General features: G+C 45.4%; 4 protein-coding genes across 5 annotated transcripts; 2 read left to right on the top strand and 2 right to left on the bottom strand.

The window, feature by feature from the left end:
- Positions 1-603: 603 nt before the first annotated feature.
- Positions 604-5,497, bottom strand: LOC127325419 (type I inositol polyphosphate 5-phosphatase 1). 2 transcript variants are annotated; one of them, XM_051352289.2, is made up of 10 exons: positions 5,097-5,485; positions 4,832-4,997; positions 3,803-3,874; positions 3,145-3,232; positions 2,937-3,041; positions 2,035-2,557; positions 1,710-1,894; positions 1,421-1,529; positions 1,210-1,352; positions 604-1,092 (listed from the first exon to the last, which is right to left on the bottom strand). In XM_051352289.2, exons 1-10 carry the CDS (start codon positions 5,223-5,225, stop codon positions 936-938), a joined length of 1,677 nt encoding a protein of 558 aa, XP_051208249.1. In that variant the 5' UTR covers positions 5,226-5,485; the 3' UTR covers positions 604-935. The 2 variants fall into 2 exon arrangements, with proteins under 2 accessions (XP_051208249.1, XP_051208250.1); XM_051352290.2 differs by lacking the exon at positions 604-1,092 and having other exon boundaries at positions 1,215-1,352; positions 1,421-1,546; positions 5,097-5,497.
- A 1,153-nt stretch (positions 5,498-6,650) lies between these two features.
- On the bottom strand, positions 6,651-9,271 carry LOC127325511 (uncharacterized). The gene is made up of 2 exons (XM_051352308.2): positions 9,036-9,271; positions 6,651-7,013 (listed from the first exon to the last, which is right to left on the bottom strand). The coding sequence occupies exons 1-2, from the start codon at positions 9,156-9,158 to the stop codon at positions 6,894-6,896; spliced, it is 243 nt and encodes an 80-aa protein (XP_051208268.1). The 5' UTR covers positions 9,159-9,271; the 3' UTR covers positions 6,651-6,893.
- A 204-nt stretch (positions 9,272-9,475) lies between these two features.
- Positions 9,476-16,253, top strand: LOC127325445 (protein PIGMENT DEFECTIVE 338, chloroplastic). The gene is made up of 8 exons (XM_051352291.2): positions 9,476-10,330; positions 14,082-14,156; positions 14,254-14,325; positions 14,501-14,581; positions 14,887-14,984; positions 15,569-15,694; positions 15,807-15,855; positions 15,971-16,253. Exons 1-8 carry the CDS (start codon positions 9,542-9,544, stop codon positions 16,187-16,189), a joined length of 1,509 nt encoding a protein of 502 aa, XP_051208251.1. The 5' UTR covers positions 9,476-9,541; the 3' UTR covers positions 16,190-16,253.
- A 156-nt stretch (positions 16,254-16,409) lies between these two features.
- On the top strand, positions 16,410-18,365 carry LOC127325461 (uncharacterized). Its single transcript, XM_051352292.2, has 2 exons — positions 16,410-17,619; positions 17,712-18,365. The coding sequence occupies exons 1-2, from the start codon at positions 16,874-16,876 to the stop codon at positions 18,304-18,306; spliced, it is 1,341 nt and encodes a 446-aa protein (XP_051208252.1). The 5' UTR covers positions 16,410-16,873; the 3' UTR covers positions 18,307-18,365.
- Positions 18,366-18,964: the final 599 nt, after the last annotated feature.

Consider the following 18,964-nt stretch of genomic DNA (forward strand, 5'->3'; position numbering starts at 1 on the left):
TCACAAGTCATCTTCCATCACAAGATTTACCTTGTCAAGTTTGTCATGGATGTCGCTATGTTTAAGAATGGGGCTCAGGACAAGGGGCACTGGGAGTGGGAGATGGTGACGCACCAGCACTCATGGACCCAGGAGAAGGATGCCGGTTTTGGGCTGATCGTTTGTACCTGTCTTGCGATCCCCTCATAATGTACTCCATATCCCTATTTATTCGACGTAATTTATAGCATAGTAATAAATTTCATATCCCTTTTTTATTCAATGTAATTTGTAGAATAGTAATATTCTATATCCCTGTTTTACTCATGTAATTTATAGCTTAACGCTCAAATAAAGTTATTGCTGGTTGTTCCATTTCTGTCATAAGCAGTGTGTGCAATGAACTGAAATGTTGTTTTTTGTTGGTTGTTCATCCAAGACAATATTAGGAAGTTGTCTGCATCGGTTTTTGGAAGTTTAAAGTGCCGGATAGCTATAGGAAAATATTGGGGTACAGTTTAAGAACCGCCCAATGCCCTTCTCTGTTACAGTTTAAGAAACCTATGAACATGCCATGTTGCTTTTCATCCTTGTCTTGCCAGAAATTGATCAGAATACAATTGATTCTCTTCTGAAGTGTTTGACTAGCTTTATTCTTATTTATTTATTCACTGGATGAAAAAAATGATCATGTTTATGCATCTACACGTATCAATCTGACGGGGAAAATCCTCCCCCACACCAATCCCTAGTGCTATACATCAAACTGCACCCCCCTACTTGCGTCTGTACATTTCTACTTGCGTCTGTACATTTTACGAACTTGTTTGAAATACCAGCAGTGCCCTTTGGCCACTGCACCTTGAGCTAAGAACTTGCATCTTCTCTCACATTCCAGTGGTCTTTATTCAACAAGTACTTTTTTCGTCAATAATATATGATCCTCAGCCACCAAATCAGTGAATGTTTGCTTCCTGCAACTTTCTTTGGGCTAAAACTTCAACCTCTGCGATGTAGATTGCAGACACCGGGCGGTGATCAGAAAGGTTGAGCTCCGCCATCTTGTAAGAAGCTAACCTGATACCCTTTCCGTGTGAAAGAATCCGATCACACCTAGACAAGTAGACAAGATTTAATCTCGGTTCACATGACAAAGCATGAGGTACTATGAATCTTATCAGACTTATATGCAAATTGAAATGCAGGACCATAACTAGGAGAACATCATACCATGCAGGTGTTCTTCTTGCAGATTTTGGCTCGTCACTTGCATACTTTTCCGAGTTAAATTCATACTTATACGTTGGGGGGAAGTTGATCACCTCTTCTATCCAGCCATCAAATGTACGCCCTTTCATCAGTTCGCTTCTTAGCTGTCACAGCAAAAGCATAAGCTGGATATTCTACAAGTAGTTATGGATGTACTGGGCAACCAAGTTACCTGATCATTCTCGAACAATCCATCCCAGTCCTCTCTTGAGATGAGTTCATGTGTACTTTCAAATGAAAGGTTGAGTCGGTAGTTGAGATCCCCAAACCATATAATCCTTCTGAAATTTTGGAATGGCTGTATATAAGCAATTAAGAAAATGGTTGAATATAGCATATGCAAAGCATAATCTTGGGTTGCATCGGCTATACCGCAATGGATATACTCAGATGAAATCCTGATTAAGTGCAAACTTTTGGAGGATAGCAAAGATTCCGATGACATAAATTTGCTAACTTACTCGTGGTCATATATTCCCTTAGGCATGCACTTTCTATGATCTGGATTAAATACTGTTCTTCGAAGGATTTCTTGAACATCTGCATTTCTCTTTATTAGATTTCCATCCTTTTCACCAGAGGTCAAATGGCAACATACAAAACAAAAGGGTGTCTGATATATAGACATGCTGACTGATATTGAACCCTGGAGCATAGAAGAAACAAATTTCTCAGCAGCTGTAACAACTGATATGAGCAAGTCAAAGCAACGAAATCTGAGGCATGAAGTACAAACAAATCCAAAATGAATGACAGAAAGAAAATAAGATTAACTTTGGTACTTGCCTTGTTACCAATATAACCCATCGCGCCTACACCTACAGTTGATACTCTCAAATTCCGAATGTGCTTTCTAAGGCCTCTCCGAACCCATATCGAAAGATATATTCCCACCATTTGCTTGCTTATTATCCTTACAAAATATGGCCTTTTCCGTTTAACTACTCTATGATCGGTACTGACATTATGGTCTAAATCACCTTCTGGAAAACCATTAGAATTATCATGTGTCAGTGAAATAACTGATGCACCGTCTTGAAGTAGATGGACTCCACTATCATTAGTAGCTAGGTTATTGTCTTGTTCAATTAATGGATGAAGTTCCCCTTCACTTTCATTGTCAGCCTCACTAAGCAAGTCATCTTCCATCACAAGATAATCTGATGGATTAAACTTTGATGGTGAAGGAGGATCACCGTGACATTTCTTATTCAAAGTTTCACGAATGATGTTTTCCCATACTGCAACTGGATAGTCGTCTTCAGCACCGAATATATTCCCAGCATTTAGTGGAACAATTTCTTGAAATCTGAAAGATGGTCATAAATTTCATGGTAAATAGAAACTCAAAGGTATGTTTGTTGCCAGTGGCTTTATTTAAGAAAAGTAAGACCATGGGTCTTTAATCTAGAAACAGCATTAGTGCCGACAGAGAATAAACAGCTAACACGTCACATCATAGCCAGATAATAAGCTAATGTGTGATAAGGATCACGTCGATTTTCAAGAAACTTAGCATTGCCATCAGATAACTAAATAATCAAATGCGTTTCCAATGGATGATCTAGAAACAGTTTTGAAGTTTTCCAAGATTGCAACTCTGATGGCAGATTGTGATTACTCATTTTATATGGATCTGTGCCACATAACTTCTTCCACCATAAGAAATGAAGATAGCAGCGATTTACCCAAGAACATAAATATCAGCTGGCTCCTCCATCGCCAGCCATTCTTGAATGTTCAAGTCAGTGGGTGGAACTCTGCCTCCAACATTCCATGTCCCTACGAAAATCCTGCATATAAAAACCTGGTAGGTTGGAAGCAACACACGCAATAGGAAAATACTGTCAAGAACATGACTAAGACCAAAGAGGGGAGCAATCTATATGACTATACCTGAGTTCTGTGGCATCAATATATTGAGCAAGAGGTGTTGCTGCTTTGCATATTCTGTCCGCGTAAGGGACATCCTTCATTTGAATACCTACAGATTATAGTTCGTTAGCATATAAAGCAAGAACCCATGCTTTATCAAACAGGTGTTTGTGTCAGCATATAAAACCACAAGTCAAACCAATGCCTTACAAACAGGCGCTTGCTGTAACAAAACTGGGCTTTCGAGCAAGTCGAAACACAGATTGAAAGGCATACAAGTGCTTGGTAGTTTCCGTCTATAGTGTTTATATTAATTATCGTGCATGAGTTGCTTTTGAAGTATTTATTAGTATAAGTGGGAAACCAAAATGCACTATTTTGTTATAACAGTACAGAATCAAGAAGCATCATTGCCCCAGAGAAACTATAATTCAGGACTGCGATCTCTGATATGCAATTGGTTCCAAAAAGAAGTTGCTGCATCAATGTTCAAGGAACCAAGGAATAATTATGTAATCAAACTAGCATATTTTCTTCCCCCAGGTAGTGTTTTTATCACCACTGCTAAAATGCCTATTTCCTGGTCTGGATATCAAATATATAGAAGAAAACTGAACTTTCCCAACAACTAGATATGCAGCTCGTTGCAACCCCAAAAATGGTACAATATTGAAATTACCGATCGTGCCTGCACCAAGTCCACGTAATCTCCTGTCTTCATCATACAGGTTGTGTTCGCAACAACACTTGTCTGTGCAATTGGAGCAAGGTAGCAGTCAGAATATTTATGACCATCCATATCAATCTGCAAATTTAAGCTAAAGATCCCATGTAGAACTGCGTGATTCCTACTGAACACAATGTGGTTCTCTTATTTTTATAAAATGATCGCATGTACAACTTCGTGTACAGCGTGAAGGGAGACTCGGCATATTAACAACATTCCTTACTATCTTGTATTCTTGTTCCATTTTTCCCCCTCAAAAGGAAGTCAGACGAGACCTGAACAAGCAACGACAGGAAAAGGAGGTATTCCAAAGTGGCCTGCCTTTTCCTCCTCAACTCACTTGCTCCTCTCATTTGCTAACCTTTTTCTCCCAAGCAGGATTTGGAACGAAACAAAAAGGTATCAGGAATCTAGAATCCTCAAACTCATCGACCTAACCTTTTTTTCCCCTTACCCGCAAAAAAAAAAAACTTTCTTTTCCCTTAAAAACGTCAAATCTACCAAAAGAATTGGGTGGTCTGCAGGAAGAAGTAGTGTTAGACAGATAACAGTGGAGGTCTCTGTCAGAGAGATGACCGGCACGGCACTCATACCATGCTCAAATTGAATTGGTGGCACTCATATTAGCAAGACTTCAAGGGCATGAACTCGCACAAGAGTGCAAGCAATGACCAATTTGACTATACAAAAAAGGTCAACATGAATAATGTTATTCGGATAGAGAAGCTAATAGTTATCCAATGCGAGAATTCTCTGATGATCTTGTGAAGAACAAAAAAAATCAGTTAGAAAGTCTGCGGCTGCGAAATTTGCAATGTGGTGGTCTGCATTGTGTTCCCATCACAGCCTAGCACTGAAATTTCCACACCAAAATCCCCTCCTTTTAGCTCAGTACTGATCGGATCGAATCAGGCCCATGCGCATAAACGGAAGGGATGGTGGAAGGAGTGAGATGGGGAAGTCAGAAGTGAAGCTGCTGACCTTGGTGGTCGGGCTCGTCGTCGTCCTCGTCGGCGCTGAAGTCGGAGTCGCCGGACCCGGCGCCGACGTTGAGCCACTTGCGCAGCACCACCCTGCGCCACAGCCGCCCGCAGTCCGCGCCGCAGCAGCAGCACAGCATCGTCTCCGCCCAGCGCCGCATCACCTCCTTCGCAGCACAAACAGAAGAACGAAAGTCACCAATCTGATCCAGTGAACGAGCTACCGAGCCTAAGTTCCAAGCCACTACAAATCGTAAAGCCGTTACCTGCTTCTGTTCACCCCTGCCCGACGGAGCAGCCGCCATGGCTGCCTCATCCTCCTGGTCCTGGCGAGCTAGAAACAATGGAGCCGCCTCGGAGGAGGAGGGGGAGGAGGAGGAGGAAGAGAAGGCCATTGCCGTCCAGCCGTGGACTACTACTACTTACAGCAAGATCATCTGGATTCTAGGAGTAGCGATGCTACGTCTTAATCAACGGGAGGTGCTTCTGCCGTGGACGAATTCGTGGGGCAATTGACTGCCGCATTGGCGGCGATAATTTGGGATTAGTGGGCGGATAATTTATCGGCGACTCGTTCAGTTCGTCGCCCAAATCTCTGTTTCTTAAACTGTTTTGCTGCTGCTAAGCGTATCGTTATCTTGGTGAAGGTGACCCCTCTATATTTTTCTCAAGTTCTCAACTGGTTTCGTGTCTACAGTATTTCGGTATTTTCTACTGACTTTTATATTTCAGATCTTCTTGTTGAATCTCTTCGCACAACTTGATTGCCATGGTCGACGCACACAACTACCCTCGTCCATGTAGTTGGGATGGACTAGCGCTCTATCTTTCTTGGCCAAATCCAACGGTCTATATATTTTCTCAAATGCGACTTCAAAACATTACTCCAATATTACTCCAATATACCTACTATATGTTTTATGGTTCTGACGATAATGCCTCAATGTTTCCCTGGCAGGAAGGAGTGTGCTGGATCATTGCCTTTTGTGTGAATTGGTCCCCGGGATTATTAGATTCTAAATTTCTAATACTAGTGATTTTCAAAGTAGAAGATTATCTAATGCTTAATGATTCGACAACATGAAGCAACCACCCCCGGGTATACCCCAGGAGACATGGTTACTCAAATTAAATACTTCCTGCAACAGCTTCCATGGGCCATTTGGTACAAATGGACTGTATAGATTTTTTGCGGGTATTTTTGTTCATATATAATGATGTGATGAGTGTTGACCATTAGAATTGCAGTTTGGTGCATGGAAATTGTGGTGGAGATAATGCTCCCATGATCCTTCCGGTTAATGATCATGTCATGTGCCTGCAGATGGTGGGGAACCAATAATGATAGTACTTGATAATAGCTACTTAATTATCTTGATATGATCAACTAGAACAGTCCAATATTTTGATGAAAGTAGCTTGCCTACACTTCTTTTGATTATCATCAGAAATCTGAACAATTCCGAGCCAAGAAGCAGCAATATGACACACTAAAAAAGGAAATTGCCCATAGATGTCGGCAAGAGTCATGGCTACACGCAACACTGGTCGCAACGAATGGACACGGTGATGGTGAGTTGGATGGACGTGGTGGGTCACGCAGGATAGTTATCAGTTTCAGAAAGCCAGTGTTTATTCAGCAGCCTGGCTTGGCACGGAAGCATGATCCTCCCGGCAAACCATATCATGCAAAGATAGTTATCAGTTTCAGAACGCCAGTGTTTATTTTTCATCCATGTGAATCTCCCAGCAAATACCATCAAATGAGGGAGAACAGCCATCTTAAACCATCACATAGTTAACAGCCAACACTTGAGAACTTGAGAAGATTACATGTATAAAAGGTTCCCCGGGATAAGCGACAGGTACTTGTGAATTGGTCTGCAAAGATCTGTGTATCCCCTCATGCAACAAAACAAGATTCTTTCCCACACCACAAAAACTGTTCGCTAGATTATTTCGCTGTCAGTCACAGGGCTCTTGCCTTAAAAGGAGAAGAAAACACATGTTAAAGCAAACAGACTTAAAAATCATCCATGCTCAAGCCTCGTGATAACAGCCGACTAATCCAATGGAGCGTCCACAACTGGAGAGCGCTCAGCGCTTTTCTGGGCTTCCAAAGCTGCAAGTCGTTTGTCGAGAGCCTTGTAACGGGTGTCCACGTGGTCGTAGAGACCTTTCACCTGAACAAAAAGAATGCAATTTGAAGGTCAGATGCTTATCTTGAAGCCAACCAGAATACTGTAGAGTGGATGTGCAGACAGAGATGTTTAAGAACGCATTTATTTATAGAAATATCAAATCTTACAGCTCAGACAACTTCGCTTATGACGAAGCTTAGTTACACACTCGAAATAGCATGAGAAGCCTGTCCTTATATTTAGGGCAACTTATTACCAAAAAGCTACTCCGTATATGACAACATGTCTTCATTGCATCTACCTGAATAAATTTTCAGCTTTCCTCTATGAAATTCTGCCCATTTACATGAACTACTGAACAATCCCATCACTGTGTACTGAATGAAACCATGGAAAATCAGACATGATGGACTACGCTAGTGTTCTTCATATATTTCAGTGCCGTGATATCTATTGCTCCCTCCTTCCCAAAAGTTAAGGCATGCAGATTTTTTTGGTTTAACCAAGTTTATAGAAAAATATCAATATACCTATAGTACCAAATAAATCAACTCTGAAAACATATTTTATGATGATTTGGTACTATAGATATTGATATATTTTTCTATAAACTTGGTCATACTTACAAATGTTTGAATTAGGACAAAATCAACATGCCTTGCGGAGGGAGTACTTCATCATTGATGAATTTACCACAATTTCATACTGGAAAGAAGTTATGAGAAAAATTACCTGCATTATTGTTAATGAGACAAACAAGCCAGCTTCAAGCTTTAGGTTTCTTTGGAAAAAAACATCTACGATTGTGAGCTTCAAGTTTGTGTTTACTTCGGAAAAAAAATCTATGATTGTGCAAATAAATTTTGGAACTTAGAAGACTGGTCATGTCTATGAAATCATGAAATGCTCCCAAGCTATGCTGCATCAATGAATGCCAGTGCTCAAGTCATTTGCAGAAAACTGAGTTAAACTCAACTATAATCAAGTCATGCTGTTAACACTAGAAGCGTCTTCAAATTTCATTTATCATTTCCATTCTAAATTATCATGACATTATCATCTGGTAATGTACAAGAAATTGCAGACAAATTGTTTTCACTAAAGTGCATGGGCATTTCACAAGGACTGTGCTTGTGTGGACAGGATAATTATAGAGCAGTGCCTGTCCATCCATCCACGATCCAGGAGGTCAAGTTTCATGAAACTACTCGTCCATTTAGACAAGACATCACAGGGGAGCTTCATAGCTAGAGCAAAAGATAATGGTTCCCTTCTATACCATCCCCTAAACCAATTGTTTTTATGGAAAAAATATGACGAGCGTGCAATGATACAACCATTGTAACTCAGATTACTTCCAAAATCAGTGGAGGCTACAAACTACCAAACTGCCAGATAGGACATTGATTTGACCAAGGCAAGGTACTTATCACATGGAGTGAGACTGGAACTGTCAACAATGTCAAAACTGAGAATGGCATTGCTGGTTACAGTGCCAGATAGATCGATCAAGCTGCAAACAACCGAAGTGGCAGATAGATCATTGCTTTGACAAGCCAAGATGCCATATCACAGGTAGTGGTACTGGAACTCGAAAATGGCATTGCTGGTTACAGGTAACAATTTGCAGAAAGTAGACAGCATAATTTTCTAGGCATAAGGAAAGTGATAGGCCCATAGAGATATAGAAGCATCAACATCTATCACCATAGACATCCCAAAATAATCAGCACACAATATGGAGGCGTTACAAATCCAGGCCTGGGGTGGGTATCACTATCTAACACTGCATATGATCTCCTGGTGTGTATCCAAGTAACATACTGGCGCACAGTTTCAGGACAAACCAATAACGCCAGCATGAATATGATCTAGGAAATCTCAGGTAGTACGGTCCATTTCGAACGACACTTCGCGCGAGGAGGGGTTTCTTCCCTAACCTAATCCCCTATTCCCCCACGCGCGAGGAGCAGCAGAGAACCGGATGCGTATGGGATATATATGAAGCTGGAATAGAATCCGAGATCTGGGGGGAGGGGGAGGGGGAGGGCGGGCGGGCCAGACCTTGAGGGCCGTGGAGTCGTGGGCGAGCTTGTAGTCCTTGTAGAGGAAGTAGCCGCCGCCGGCCGCCGCCGCCGCCGCGCCGGCGAAGAAGGAGGCCAGCCTCACCCGCAGCATGAACCCCATCCTCCTCTCCTCTCCGCCGCCGCCGCCTTGCTTGTGCTAGTTCCGCTCCGCCGCCCTCTACTCCGGTGGGGTTCCTTGCTTGTGTTGTGCGACTGCGACCGACGGACGATTCCGGCTCGCGTCAGGTCAGACGGCTCGACCTATCGGCCTGACACTGGGTCCCACATATCAGTGACGTGTTCACGCTCAACCTAATCGGGCCTGGGCTTTCCTGGAAACCTGGCATAGTTGGGCCGAAACGGGCCGGCCCAATTTGTTCACCGGATTAGCGCGAAAAGAAGAAGAAAAAAAAACAAAATCTGAAATATCCCCGCGAAGAGATAGAGCAGCACGCGCTGACTGACCACCACCACGCCGCTCGCTACCAGCGAGCTCGCCTCGCCATGCCGCCGCCCTCCCTCCTCTCCCTCCTCCCCGCCGCCTCCGTCTCCCCGCGAGCCCGCCGAGCCAAGCACAGAGCCCCTGCCGCGAGCCCCCGCCTCCATTCCCACATCTCCGTCCGCACCGCACGAGCTCCCTCGCCGCTCCGTTCGCTACCCTCCTCCGATGTGGGCGTCGGCGGCGGGGATGGAGGGGGCGAGGAGCTCCACCTTCTCGACAAGCCCTTCCCGTCCGCCTCCTCCGAAGCGGAGGACGAGCCCGAGCCGGCTCCAGCGCCGTCCACGGAACAAGTGCTCGCCTCCTACCTCAACTTCTTCCAGCTGAAGGGCGCCGACGCCAGCGAGGACACGGAATCCACCCCCAACGCCGCCGTGACCTTCCAAGACGACGGTTCCGGCACGGTCGTCTACTACGACCCCAAGCCCGGGGACCTGGTGGTGGGCGTCGTCGTCGGGGGCGACGCGCGGGTGCTCGACGTCGACGTCGGCGCCGGGGGCGAGCCGGCGCTGATGCTGGCCAAGGAGGCGGCGCCCACGTCCCCGGACGAGTTCGGCTACCTGGCGTGCGACCTCGCGTCCAGCGAGTTCGCCGCGGAAGGCAGGGTCGGCGTGGCGGTCGGCGGCGGCGGCGTGGGAGTGAAGGTCCGGAGGGCCGGGAAGGGGAAATGCGCGCCGGTGGTGGGCGTCGGCACGGTGGTGTTCGCGGAGGTCCTCGGCCGAACGCTTGGCGGGCGGCCGCTGCTGTCTGCGCGCAGGCTGTTCCGGCGCGTCGCGTGGCACAGAGTGAGGCAGGTCCTCTATGCCTCTCCTCTCTACTTTCGTTGGAACTCGATGAACTGCTCTATTAGGAATCGTTTGATCGTTAATTGCATGTTTTAGTTTGCACCGTACCAGATAGAGTTTGAACGTAGTGCAGCACTAGGTAACTTCAAACACCAACAGTAATCTGGTATATATGATGCTTTGCTTTCATCGTTCGATGTATGTTTGATGTACATTTTCTGTAGTTCTCTCCCTCCATCTCTCTCTCCGCGCGAACAGCACAACACCTCCCCACGGCCTCTCTATTGCTGTGAGAATTTGATGAGCTGGTCTATTAGCAATGATTTTGTTGTCCCTTGTATGTTTTAGTTCATTACCACATTGTTTGAACATGGTGCAGTATCAGTCTACCAGATACTTCAAACACCACTACTTATACAGTATGCAGCACATGATTAGTATGAGGAGCAGGTCTCCAGCCCGAGTCATGACCACCGTCTTGCTGGTACCAAGCAGATTTGTCCTATACTAGCTGGCCTATCTAAAAGCTCGAGCTGTTAAAGCATTGTGAGGTATGTTGCTTGCAAGGCTAATATGTACTAACATAGCTTCCTCCTAGATTTGGGGCCGGCCATCTGGGGGCACGCCAATGTGGGTATTCGCCCCTAAAATGGCGGTTGCATGTGCCGGCGTTGTTGCCCGACAGCATTACGTGGGCGCCGGTGGTAATGCTCTTAGCACCTGGTACACTCGGCAAAGCTCCTAGATTTTTTTAGAGGAACATAAATCTCTTGCCTTTGGTTGCCGTGAGGCGCGCCGTCCCTTCGCGCACTCAGGAAAATATAGACAACAACTTTTCTTATCGAGACAATCAGTACACTTTATTTAGGAGAACAACAACTTTAACCAGCGGACCGCTGATTTAAGCTGGGCACACACAATGGTAGTAGATAATTTAAAAAATTATAGTTTAAGTGATGTATGTGCTTAGGCGATCGAGCAGCGGAGGCACGCCATCAATTGAGGCCTTAGGCCTATCCAAGGATCTTGCAAATGAGGTCATGGACGCGAGGTTTGCCGCAGATTTCGAGGATGAAGTTGACCTTGTTGGCAACATCGACGTCGGCACGAGCATTGAACTGCAAGAAGGTGTTGCATAGGCAAGTCGCGGCATTGAACGACGGCTTCCCACGGATCCGCCGGCAGCAGAGGTCTCTACCGACCATGCCCATACTTCCTAGGCCGATATTGATGCACACTCTAAATTCAGCTACATCGCCCAGCGTGCACTGCTCGCTGCTACCGGCCGGTGGCGGTGGCGATGCTGCCGTCGGAGGTGGAGGTGTGGGGTGTGGTGGTGGCGATGCTTTCAGTGGCGGTGGCGATGCTTTCGTTGGAGGTGGAGGTGTGGGGTATGGCGGTGGCGATCCTTTCACTGGCGGTGGCGATGCTTTCGTTGGAGGTGGAGGTGGAGGTGTGGGGTGTGACGGTGGCGATCCTTCCGTTGGAGGTGGAGGGTGTGGCGGTGGCGATCCTTTCGTTGGAGGTGGAGGTGTGGGGTGTGGCGGTGGCGATGCTTTCGTTGGAGGTGGAGGTGTGGGGTGTGACGGTGGCGATCCTTTCACTGGCGGTGGCGATGCTTTCGTTGGAGGTGGAGGTGTGGGGTGTGGCGGTGGCGATCCTTTCGTTGGAGGTGGAGGTGTGGGGTGTGGCGGTGGCGATGCTTTGGGTGGCGGTGGAGATGCTTTCGGTGGAGGTGTGTGGTGTGGCGGTGGCGATCCTTTCGTTGGAGGTGGAGGTGTGGGGTGTGACGGTGGCGATGCTTTGGGTGGCGGTGGAGATGCTTTCGGTGGAAGTGGCGATGCTTTCGGTGGAGGTGGTGATGCGGCCGGTGGCGGTGGAGATGCTGCCGGTGGTGGTGGAGATGCTGCCGGTGGAGGTGACGATGATGCCGGTGGCGGGGGCGATGCGGTAGGTGGAGGTGGCGATGCTACCGATGGTGGTGGAGATGTTGTCGGTGGCGATGCCAATGCCGCTGGAGCCGGGGCTGGTGCTGCCGGAGCTGGGTCCAATGCTACCGGTGCCGGTGCGGATGCTACAGGAGTCGGTCCCGATGCTACCTGCTCCGGTGCCGGGCCCGATGCTACCGGAGCCGGTGATGGTGCAGGTGATACGATGTAGCAATCAGCCTGCACGGAGGTCACGGCCTGATGGATCATGGCGAGGAGGAGGAGGGCCACGGAGGACGCCGTGGCTTTGGTGGTGGCCATTGTCGCTGTAGGAACGCTCGGTGGTTTTTATTCTTCTCCTATCATTTAGATGTGTTATTGCTGTTGTGGAGTTTGTGTGTGTAAACCGGGACATATTTATAGGGACTAAGGGCTACGAGGGTTGATCATGATGCGGGTTTCAGAGTGGTGATTAGTGCGTGTACATACAGTTTAAAGAATTATGGCTGCATGGATCGCAATTCGCAAGTACGGAGTACGTGTAATTAAGTATGTTTGGATTTAGCTCATGGAACGTGGACGTTTTGAAAGACTTCCAGGTTCTCAGTTTGGTAGTTTGGCAGGTTAAGTGCCTAAATTTCCGTACATACGATCGAGAAAATGTGCTTCTCCCTCTGACCCATATCTTTTGATGAATGTCATAGTCAAGGGATCGAGGACCTCCTATGTGTCTCTTGCAACGAGCTGGAGCACCCGCGTAGTTCACTTGGGCCGGCCCGCGAGCGTATGTTTTTTTCTTGCGACTCACCTAGCCCGCACTCGCCTGTAGGATTCACAGCAGCAATCAACAACCCCTAAAAAACGCAGCAATCAACGAATTCTGGTTCGAATTTCATCCGCTGCAAGTTAAGCCAAACCTTTTTGATCTTAAAAAAAAAGGATTGACGGCAGTGGCAACCTGCACAGCAAAACTTCCAAATATTGTGTGCGCGTAAACTTAGGTGAGAGATGTAAACGCGGGCGTGTTTGAACTGTTAGCTGATGTATACTTAGCAATACTGTGTTAGAGATCTTACAAACTTTCAGGTTTTAAATATACTAGGACAAAACCTGTGCGTTGCTACGGCCACATGAACATAATTTTATATATTCATTACAAATCTATGGAATCCAATTGGCAGGGAGTTTTTGATTGGCCCATTTTTTTATTATCGTGCAGTAGTGAATATATACCAAATATCAGAATAATTTAATAATGAAATCACACGAGGATTTAACCCCGCAACAACGCTTTCCTGGTAGAAGCAGAAGCAACAATGACCTACGATAGAATACAACCCTAGTACTTGGACGGCGCCCTCTGACATGGGGGGGGGGGGGGGGGGGGGGTTGCTGGGTTCATACGATGGTTTAAGTCAAAATCATTTGGCTCGTATTTCATGTTATTGTTAGGAACATGGAATGATTTCAAAAAGATTAAGTGCATGGACAAATAATTGGTATTACATCATTTGATCATGAGATCTTGTAAATCTTCAATCGTAGTAAGAACGGCATACCTTCACAGTTTGTTTAGCCACATGTGTGTGCTCACTTGGATGCAGAGCAGTCAGCAGTGCAACAGAAAATCATGTTCTAAATACGCATGAGGAAACTCCTTGTTTTCCTCATGTCTTGTTTCGATGACAATGGATATGATTGTCTTCTTGAATTTATATTGCTGATGCACTTCTGTGAGAAAGCGAAGCGTGACCGATTAAGTTTTGAGATAAGCTATAATTTTTACCGTGACTGTTATATATGTGACAGTTTCTGTACACACTGATGTCCAGATGAAGCGGCTTAATGCACCTATCAAGGTTAAAATTTTCGAGTGGAATGCTGGAGGCTTGCTGACAAGAATTGAGGTATGCGGTTACTCATAACAAGTTTACTGTACTACGTTGCTTGGTCCAATTTTGAATATTTGTTGCTAAAGCTGATCTCCATGATTCCATCATTTAGGGGCTCCGGGCATTTCTCCCTAAGCCTGAGATGATGTCTAGACCAAGAAATTTTACAGATCTAAAGAACAGTGTAAGTTTAAGATAGTATGCAATATTTTTTATTTCTCCTATAGAAACTTGAATACTGAATCCTCCGTTTGTTCCAGCCTTCGTATATAGCAACTACCGATCCTTTCTTATGTAGCTTTATCAGTTTTTGTTAACAAAGTGACTAACCTGTGAATCTTACTGTTTCTTCTGCACAGGTTGGTCGACAGATCCATGTCTGTATTAGGAAGATTGATGAAAGGAGCAACGAACTAATAATTAGTGAAAAAGAGGCGTGGGTAAGTTCACTGCACTGATCTATATTCACTCTGTTTCCCTTACCTGTAGCATTCACTAGCATATTGTTTAGCAGGATATCGTATGATTTATTGTGGCTGTTTGAAGTAGAGAAGCTCCGTCTCTGAACTTATCAGATTGCCTACAGAACTTATGCGAGAAATTATTTTGCACAGATTTTGCTGCAGCCTACAACTCTTAATTAAGTACACTTAAAGTATCTGTATCATTTGAATTCTGCAGTAACTTACATGAGTAAACCTATGGGTATCTTTGAATTAATTTTGAATTTCCTTACTTGTTTTAGGCAATATTGTACCTTAGTGAAGGGGCTCTCTTGGAAGGGACAGTCCGCAAGTTGTTTCCATACGGTGCACAAATTAGGATTGGCGAGACTAACAGAAGGTAACATCCCTAAACCTTTCGTTACATATTAAATATGGCATTTCTTCTTTTCCTGTTGAAGTTCAGTTTACAGTTAAGATTTGCACGATCATTCGGTCCAGTTCCTTTATTTCATTTAGTGGGTGCTGATAAGTTCCTTTGTGGCCATATTTTCTAATAGAGTTGCATATGTCTTAGTCTAGCTTGCTCCTCCTATTACGGCAAATAAAATACTGTTTGTCAAATAATTTAGAAGTTAGCTGCTACCACGGTATGTCTTACCGACTGGCCTTCGCATTGATAACTTAATTTAGGCTTCTGAAACTCACGAGCTAATGAGGTCTCGATTCGCTGTCAGTTGTGTTGCTTAGATTTTGAGCCGTTTTCTGTGCTCTAGCTTGTTCCTTGGAATAATAATTTGTAGCAGAACACCATCCAGTCTTTCTGTTAAAAAGTCTTTTATTGTTGCATGCCGAAATGCAATTTGGACCAGCAGCTAGTCTAGTTGAATCATAGACATCACTCTGTTCAGATGGCATGTATGTGAAAATCTACAGGTGGGAACATTTCGGATGTCTAATTTACAGCTTCTATTGCTTCTGCAGTGGTTTGCTGCATGTCTCAAAGATAACACATGGCCAGCTGAGATCCGTCAGTGATGTGCTTCAAGTGGGCGAAAGAGTGAAGGCTCTTGTGATTAAATCATCGGCACCAGACAGAATTGCGCTTAGGTAACTAAACCCCATACTCTACTGTATAGTTGCATCTGTTGTATTAGAGGTTGTCTCAAGTTCTTTTGGGTCTGTGGTTACCCACTGAAAGTACATTTGTTTTGATCCGCAGTACGAAGGACCTTGAGAGCGAGCCTGGGCTGTTTCTCTCTGACAAAGAGGTGAGAGCACTGCATGTAAACCCTCCATCAGGAGCATCACACGTACAACTACATTCAGTTTGCCAAACTGTCAGCGCGTAGTCACATTTATTTTTGTTGCATCTGGTGTCTGCAGAAGGTGTTTGCTGAGGCTGAAGAGATGGCTCGGCGATACCGGGATCAGATGCCGGTGTCGCCTCGGTCCCACGAGGCTGTCTCCTCGTGTAGCGACGACGACGACGACGGTGTCCCGTTTGAGGACGAGGCGGAGTCGTACGCGAACTGGAAGTGGTTGAAATTCATCAAGTCTGACAGAGTAAACTGTAACCCCTGTAGTACCGAACCAGGGTTGTAACGCAGGGATGATCTGCATAAATTTTGTTGTCCAGTGCTTTTCAATCCACTGATTGGTTGTGTAACACCAACTCTAGCAGATTCCGTATTTCTCAACCCGTAAAAACAGTAGTACAGGGCACCGAAAATTTTCGAGCTCGCGCGGATCAGATCCAGTAAATATGATCAGAAAAACTTGAAATCAAATTTTGCGGTAGAATTGAACCATCGAATTTATTTATTGGGAGATCGAGTTCATTGGTACATTTCAACTATACATTGCAAAAGAGACGCGATTAAACCTAAATCTATGTGAATCCTATACCCTAAACCAAAATACCTCACCGGGCCATGTGGGCACGACGGCGCCTTCCAGGTCACCACGTTCTTGGCCGGCGCCATGCATGGTCCGCAAGCACCGGAGCGCGGCCGCCGTACTTGGCGTACATGTCGAATGCCAGCACGAGATCCCCGGCGCCGGCGCAGGCTGCGGACGCCGCCGCAGCGGCCACGACGGAGAGCGACAGAGCCGCGCGTTTTCCATTAGGGTGCCGAGTCCGACTCCGTCTCCAACAATCAACACTGTCCTAGCTGGATCCGACTCGGGTCGACTGTTGCGACACGAACCAATCCGCTATAAGAGGAGTGTCGACACACCCACCCAAAGCAAGAACCGAACCGAGTAGCCGATCGAACGGATAGAGCGATGGAAGAGCATGGCGACCAGACGCAGCTGCTGCCTGACGACGTGCTCGCGGCCGTCCTCGCCCGCCTCGCTCCGCGCGACCTCGCCACGTCCCGGTGCGTCTGCAAGCCCTGGCGGGACACCATCGACGCTCGCCGCATCCTTCGCGCCGAACTCCTCCCGCACTCGCTGGCCGGCTTCTTCATCAACTTCAACGATCTCAGGTACTCAGAGTTCTTCTCCCGCCCACCACCCTCTCCGTCCGAGGGGCCCGGGATCCAAGAGAAAGAGCTCATCTACCTCACCATGCAAGCTCACTGCAACGGCCTTCTCCTGGTCCGCGACACGGTGGCAAACCCGGCCACGGGGTGGAGGGCACCTTTGCCGCCGTCGCCGCCCAAAACACCGGGGATGGAGTGCTTCATCGATGATGCCTACCTTGCATATGATCCTACGCTGTCGCCTCACTATCAAGTCCTTCTCCTACCTCGTGTTCCCTACATCGAGCTTGACATAGAACCGGACGAGTACCCGTTGAACATGGTTGACCCGGCAATGTTTGAATTGGAATGGCCGCCATCATCGTGTGTGCTGCCTGTCTTCTCATCGTTCACCAAGCGATGGGAGAAAAAGGCTTTCTCTCGGGTAGGGGAGGCTGCAGGAACCGTTCTTGAATTGGGGATAGCAGATTTATGGGATAATTCTTCCACCGCCGTCTACTGGCATGGCACACTCTATGTGCAATGCCAAAAAGGTTTTGTTATCAGGTATACCTACTTATTTTCCGAGCCTCTTCCCTTTCAGTCAGTTTTATTTATTTATTGACATGTCGGTTAACCATATATATAACTTCTTGTAGGTTATCATTATCAAGCAACACATACCAAGTAATTAAACCACCTGAAGATCTTGAACCCGAGAGCTGCGAAACTATTCATCACCTCGGAAAATCAAGAAAGGGTGTGTATTACGCATCAATTAAAGATTCATACCAACTTCAGGTATGGGTTCTCAACGAATCATGCGCTTATACTAAGTGGGAGTTGGAGCATGATAGACACTTCAATCTACTGCTAAACGACGGCCAACAAGTTTATGGGCCCTGGATCTTGCAAGATGTTAACTACAACGAAGAAGAGTATATCAATGTTAACGGTGACGATGGCACCTCGGTAGTAGAAGGGAATTTCAGATGGGACTCTGATGATGATGAGGAGGAGGGGGACGCAAAAGATTTGGTGGACAAATTCAACGGTGGAATTTCAATCCTTGGATTTCATCCTTTCAAAGAAATTGTCTTCCTTAGTGCAGATTTGAGTAGAGGACTGGCATATCATTTAAATACCTCCAAGATTCAACACCTTGGTAACTTATGCCCAAAGCATTACCACGGTATTACTCGACATGGGTTTATCAGAGCATCTTTTCCTTATACGCCTTGTTGGATGGAATAGTTCTGTGTAATAGCCCATAGAGATTGACATCTTTTTTTAACGGGATATATATTTGTTGGTACACATTATTTTTAGAACATATCAAAGTATATATTCTGTTTATTTTCCAATACAACGTCAATCCTCTATTATATCCTAATGTGCAATAATTCCTCGGTGGTAGATCTTACCGTTCATGTTGTGTATGTATTGGTTTTCCCTTTACCTTTTTACTACTAGCATTAATATTTGACGGCTTGTAGTTTTTTTCTAGCTATCCTTCATGTTATCATTTTCTTAGAAGAAGTAGAATTTTTCATAAGGTGTGACCTAATGTTTTGTTCCTATAGAATTTGCACTACAAGCTTCCCCTATAGGATTACTTCTTATAGGATATGTTCTTATGAATCAAATAAGTAGTGTATGAAAATTTCCAAGAATCTAAATCTTACACAATTTCTATATACCCCCTCCATTCACTAATATAAGATGTTTTAGCTTTTAGTAGATTCATCTATTTTTGCATGTATCTAATCTATTTTTAGTGTGTAGATGCACTCACTATGGTGTGTATCTAGTTTACTTTAAAGTGTCTAAAACATTTTATATTTGTAAACAAAAGGAGCTCTTTTTTTTGCGAAATTTCACCGACTATTAAAAATCATCAACTGTGGTACAA

This window comes from Lolium perenne, chromosome 1, assembly GCF_019359855.2.
Source record: "Lolium perenne isolate Kyuss_39 chromosome 1, Kyuss_2.0, whole genome shotgun sequence".
NCBI classification, from domain to species: Eukaryota; Viridiplantae; Streptophyta; class Magnoliopsida; order Poales; family Poaceae; genus Lolium; species Lolium perenne.

What these genes read in the sequence shown, in the direction of transcription:
- LOC127325511 (XM_051352308.2), bottom strand. Translation starts at nt 9,158, where the DNA reads ATGGGGTTCATGCTGCGGGTGAGGCTGGCCTCCTTCTTCGCCGGCGCG. An exon ending in ACGACTCCACGGCCCTCAAG is followed by an intron (nt 7,014 to 9,035) that starts GTCTGGCCCGCC and finishes CTTTTTGTTCAG; the next exon opens with GTGAAAGGTCTCTACGACCA.
- LOC127325445 (XM_051352291.2), top strand. Translation starts at nt 9,542, where the DNA reads ATGCCGCCGCCCTCCCTCCTCTCCCTCCTCCCCGCCGCCTCCGTCTCC. An exon ending in CGTGGCACAGAGTGAGGCAG is followed by an intron (nt 10,331 to 14,081) that starts GTCCTCTATGCC and finishes ACTGATGTCCAG; the next exon opens with ATGAAGCGGCTTAATGCACC. An exon ending in CCAGACAGAATTGCGCTTAG is followed by an intron (nt 15,695 to 15,806) that starts GTAACTAAACCC and finishes TTTGATCCGCAG; the next exon opens with TACGAAGGACCTTGAGAGCG.
- LOC127325461 (XM_051352292.2), top strand. Translation starts at nt 16,874, where the DNA reads ATGGAAGAGCATGGCGACCAGACGCAGCTGCTGCCTGACGACGTGCTC. An exon ending in CAAAAAGGTTTTGTTATCAG is followed by an intron (nt 17,620 to 17,711) that starts GTATACCTACTT and finishes AACTTCTTGTAG; the next exon opens with GTTATCATTATCAAGCAACA.
- LOC127325419 (XM_051352289.2), bottom strand. Translation starts at nt 5,225, where the DNA reads ATGGCCTTCTCTTCCTCCTCCTCCTCCCCCTCCTCCTCCGAGGCGGCT. An exon ending in ACTTGGTGCAGGCACGATCG is followed by an intron (nt 3,233 to 3,802) that starts GTAATTTCAATA and finishes TATAATCTGTAG; the next exon opens with GTATTCAAATGAAGGATGTC. An exon ending in TGGGTTATATTGGTAACAAG is followed by an intron (nt 1,895 to 2,034) that starts GCAAGTACCAAA and finishes TCTATGCTCCAG; the next exon opens with GGTTCAATATCAGTCAGCAT.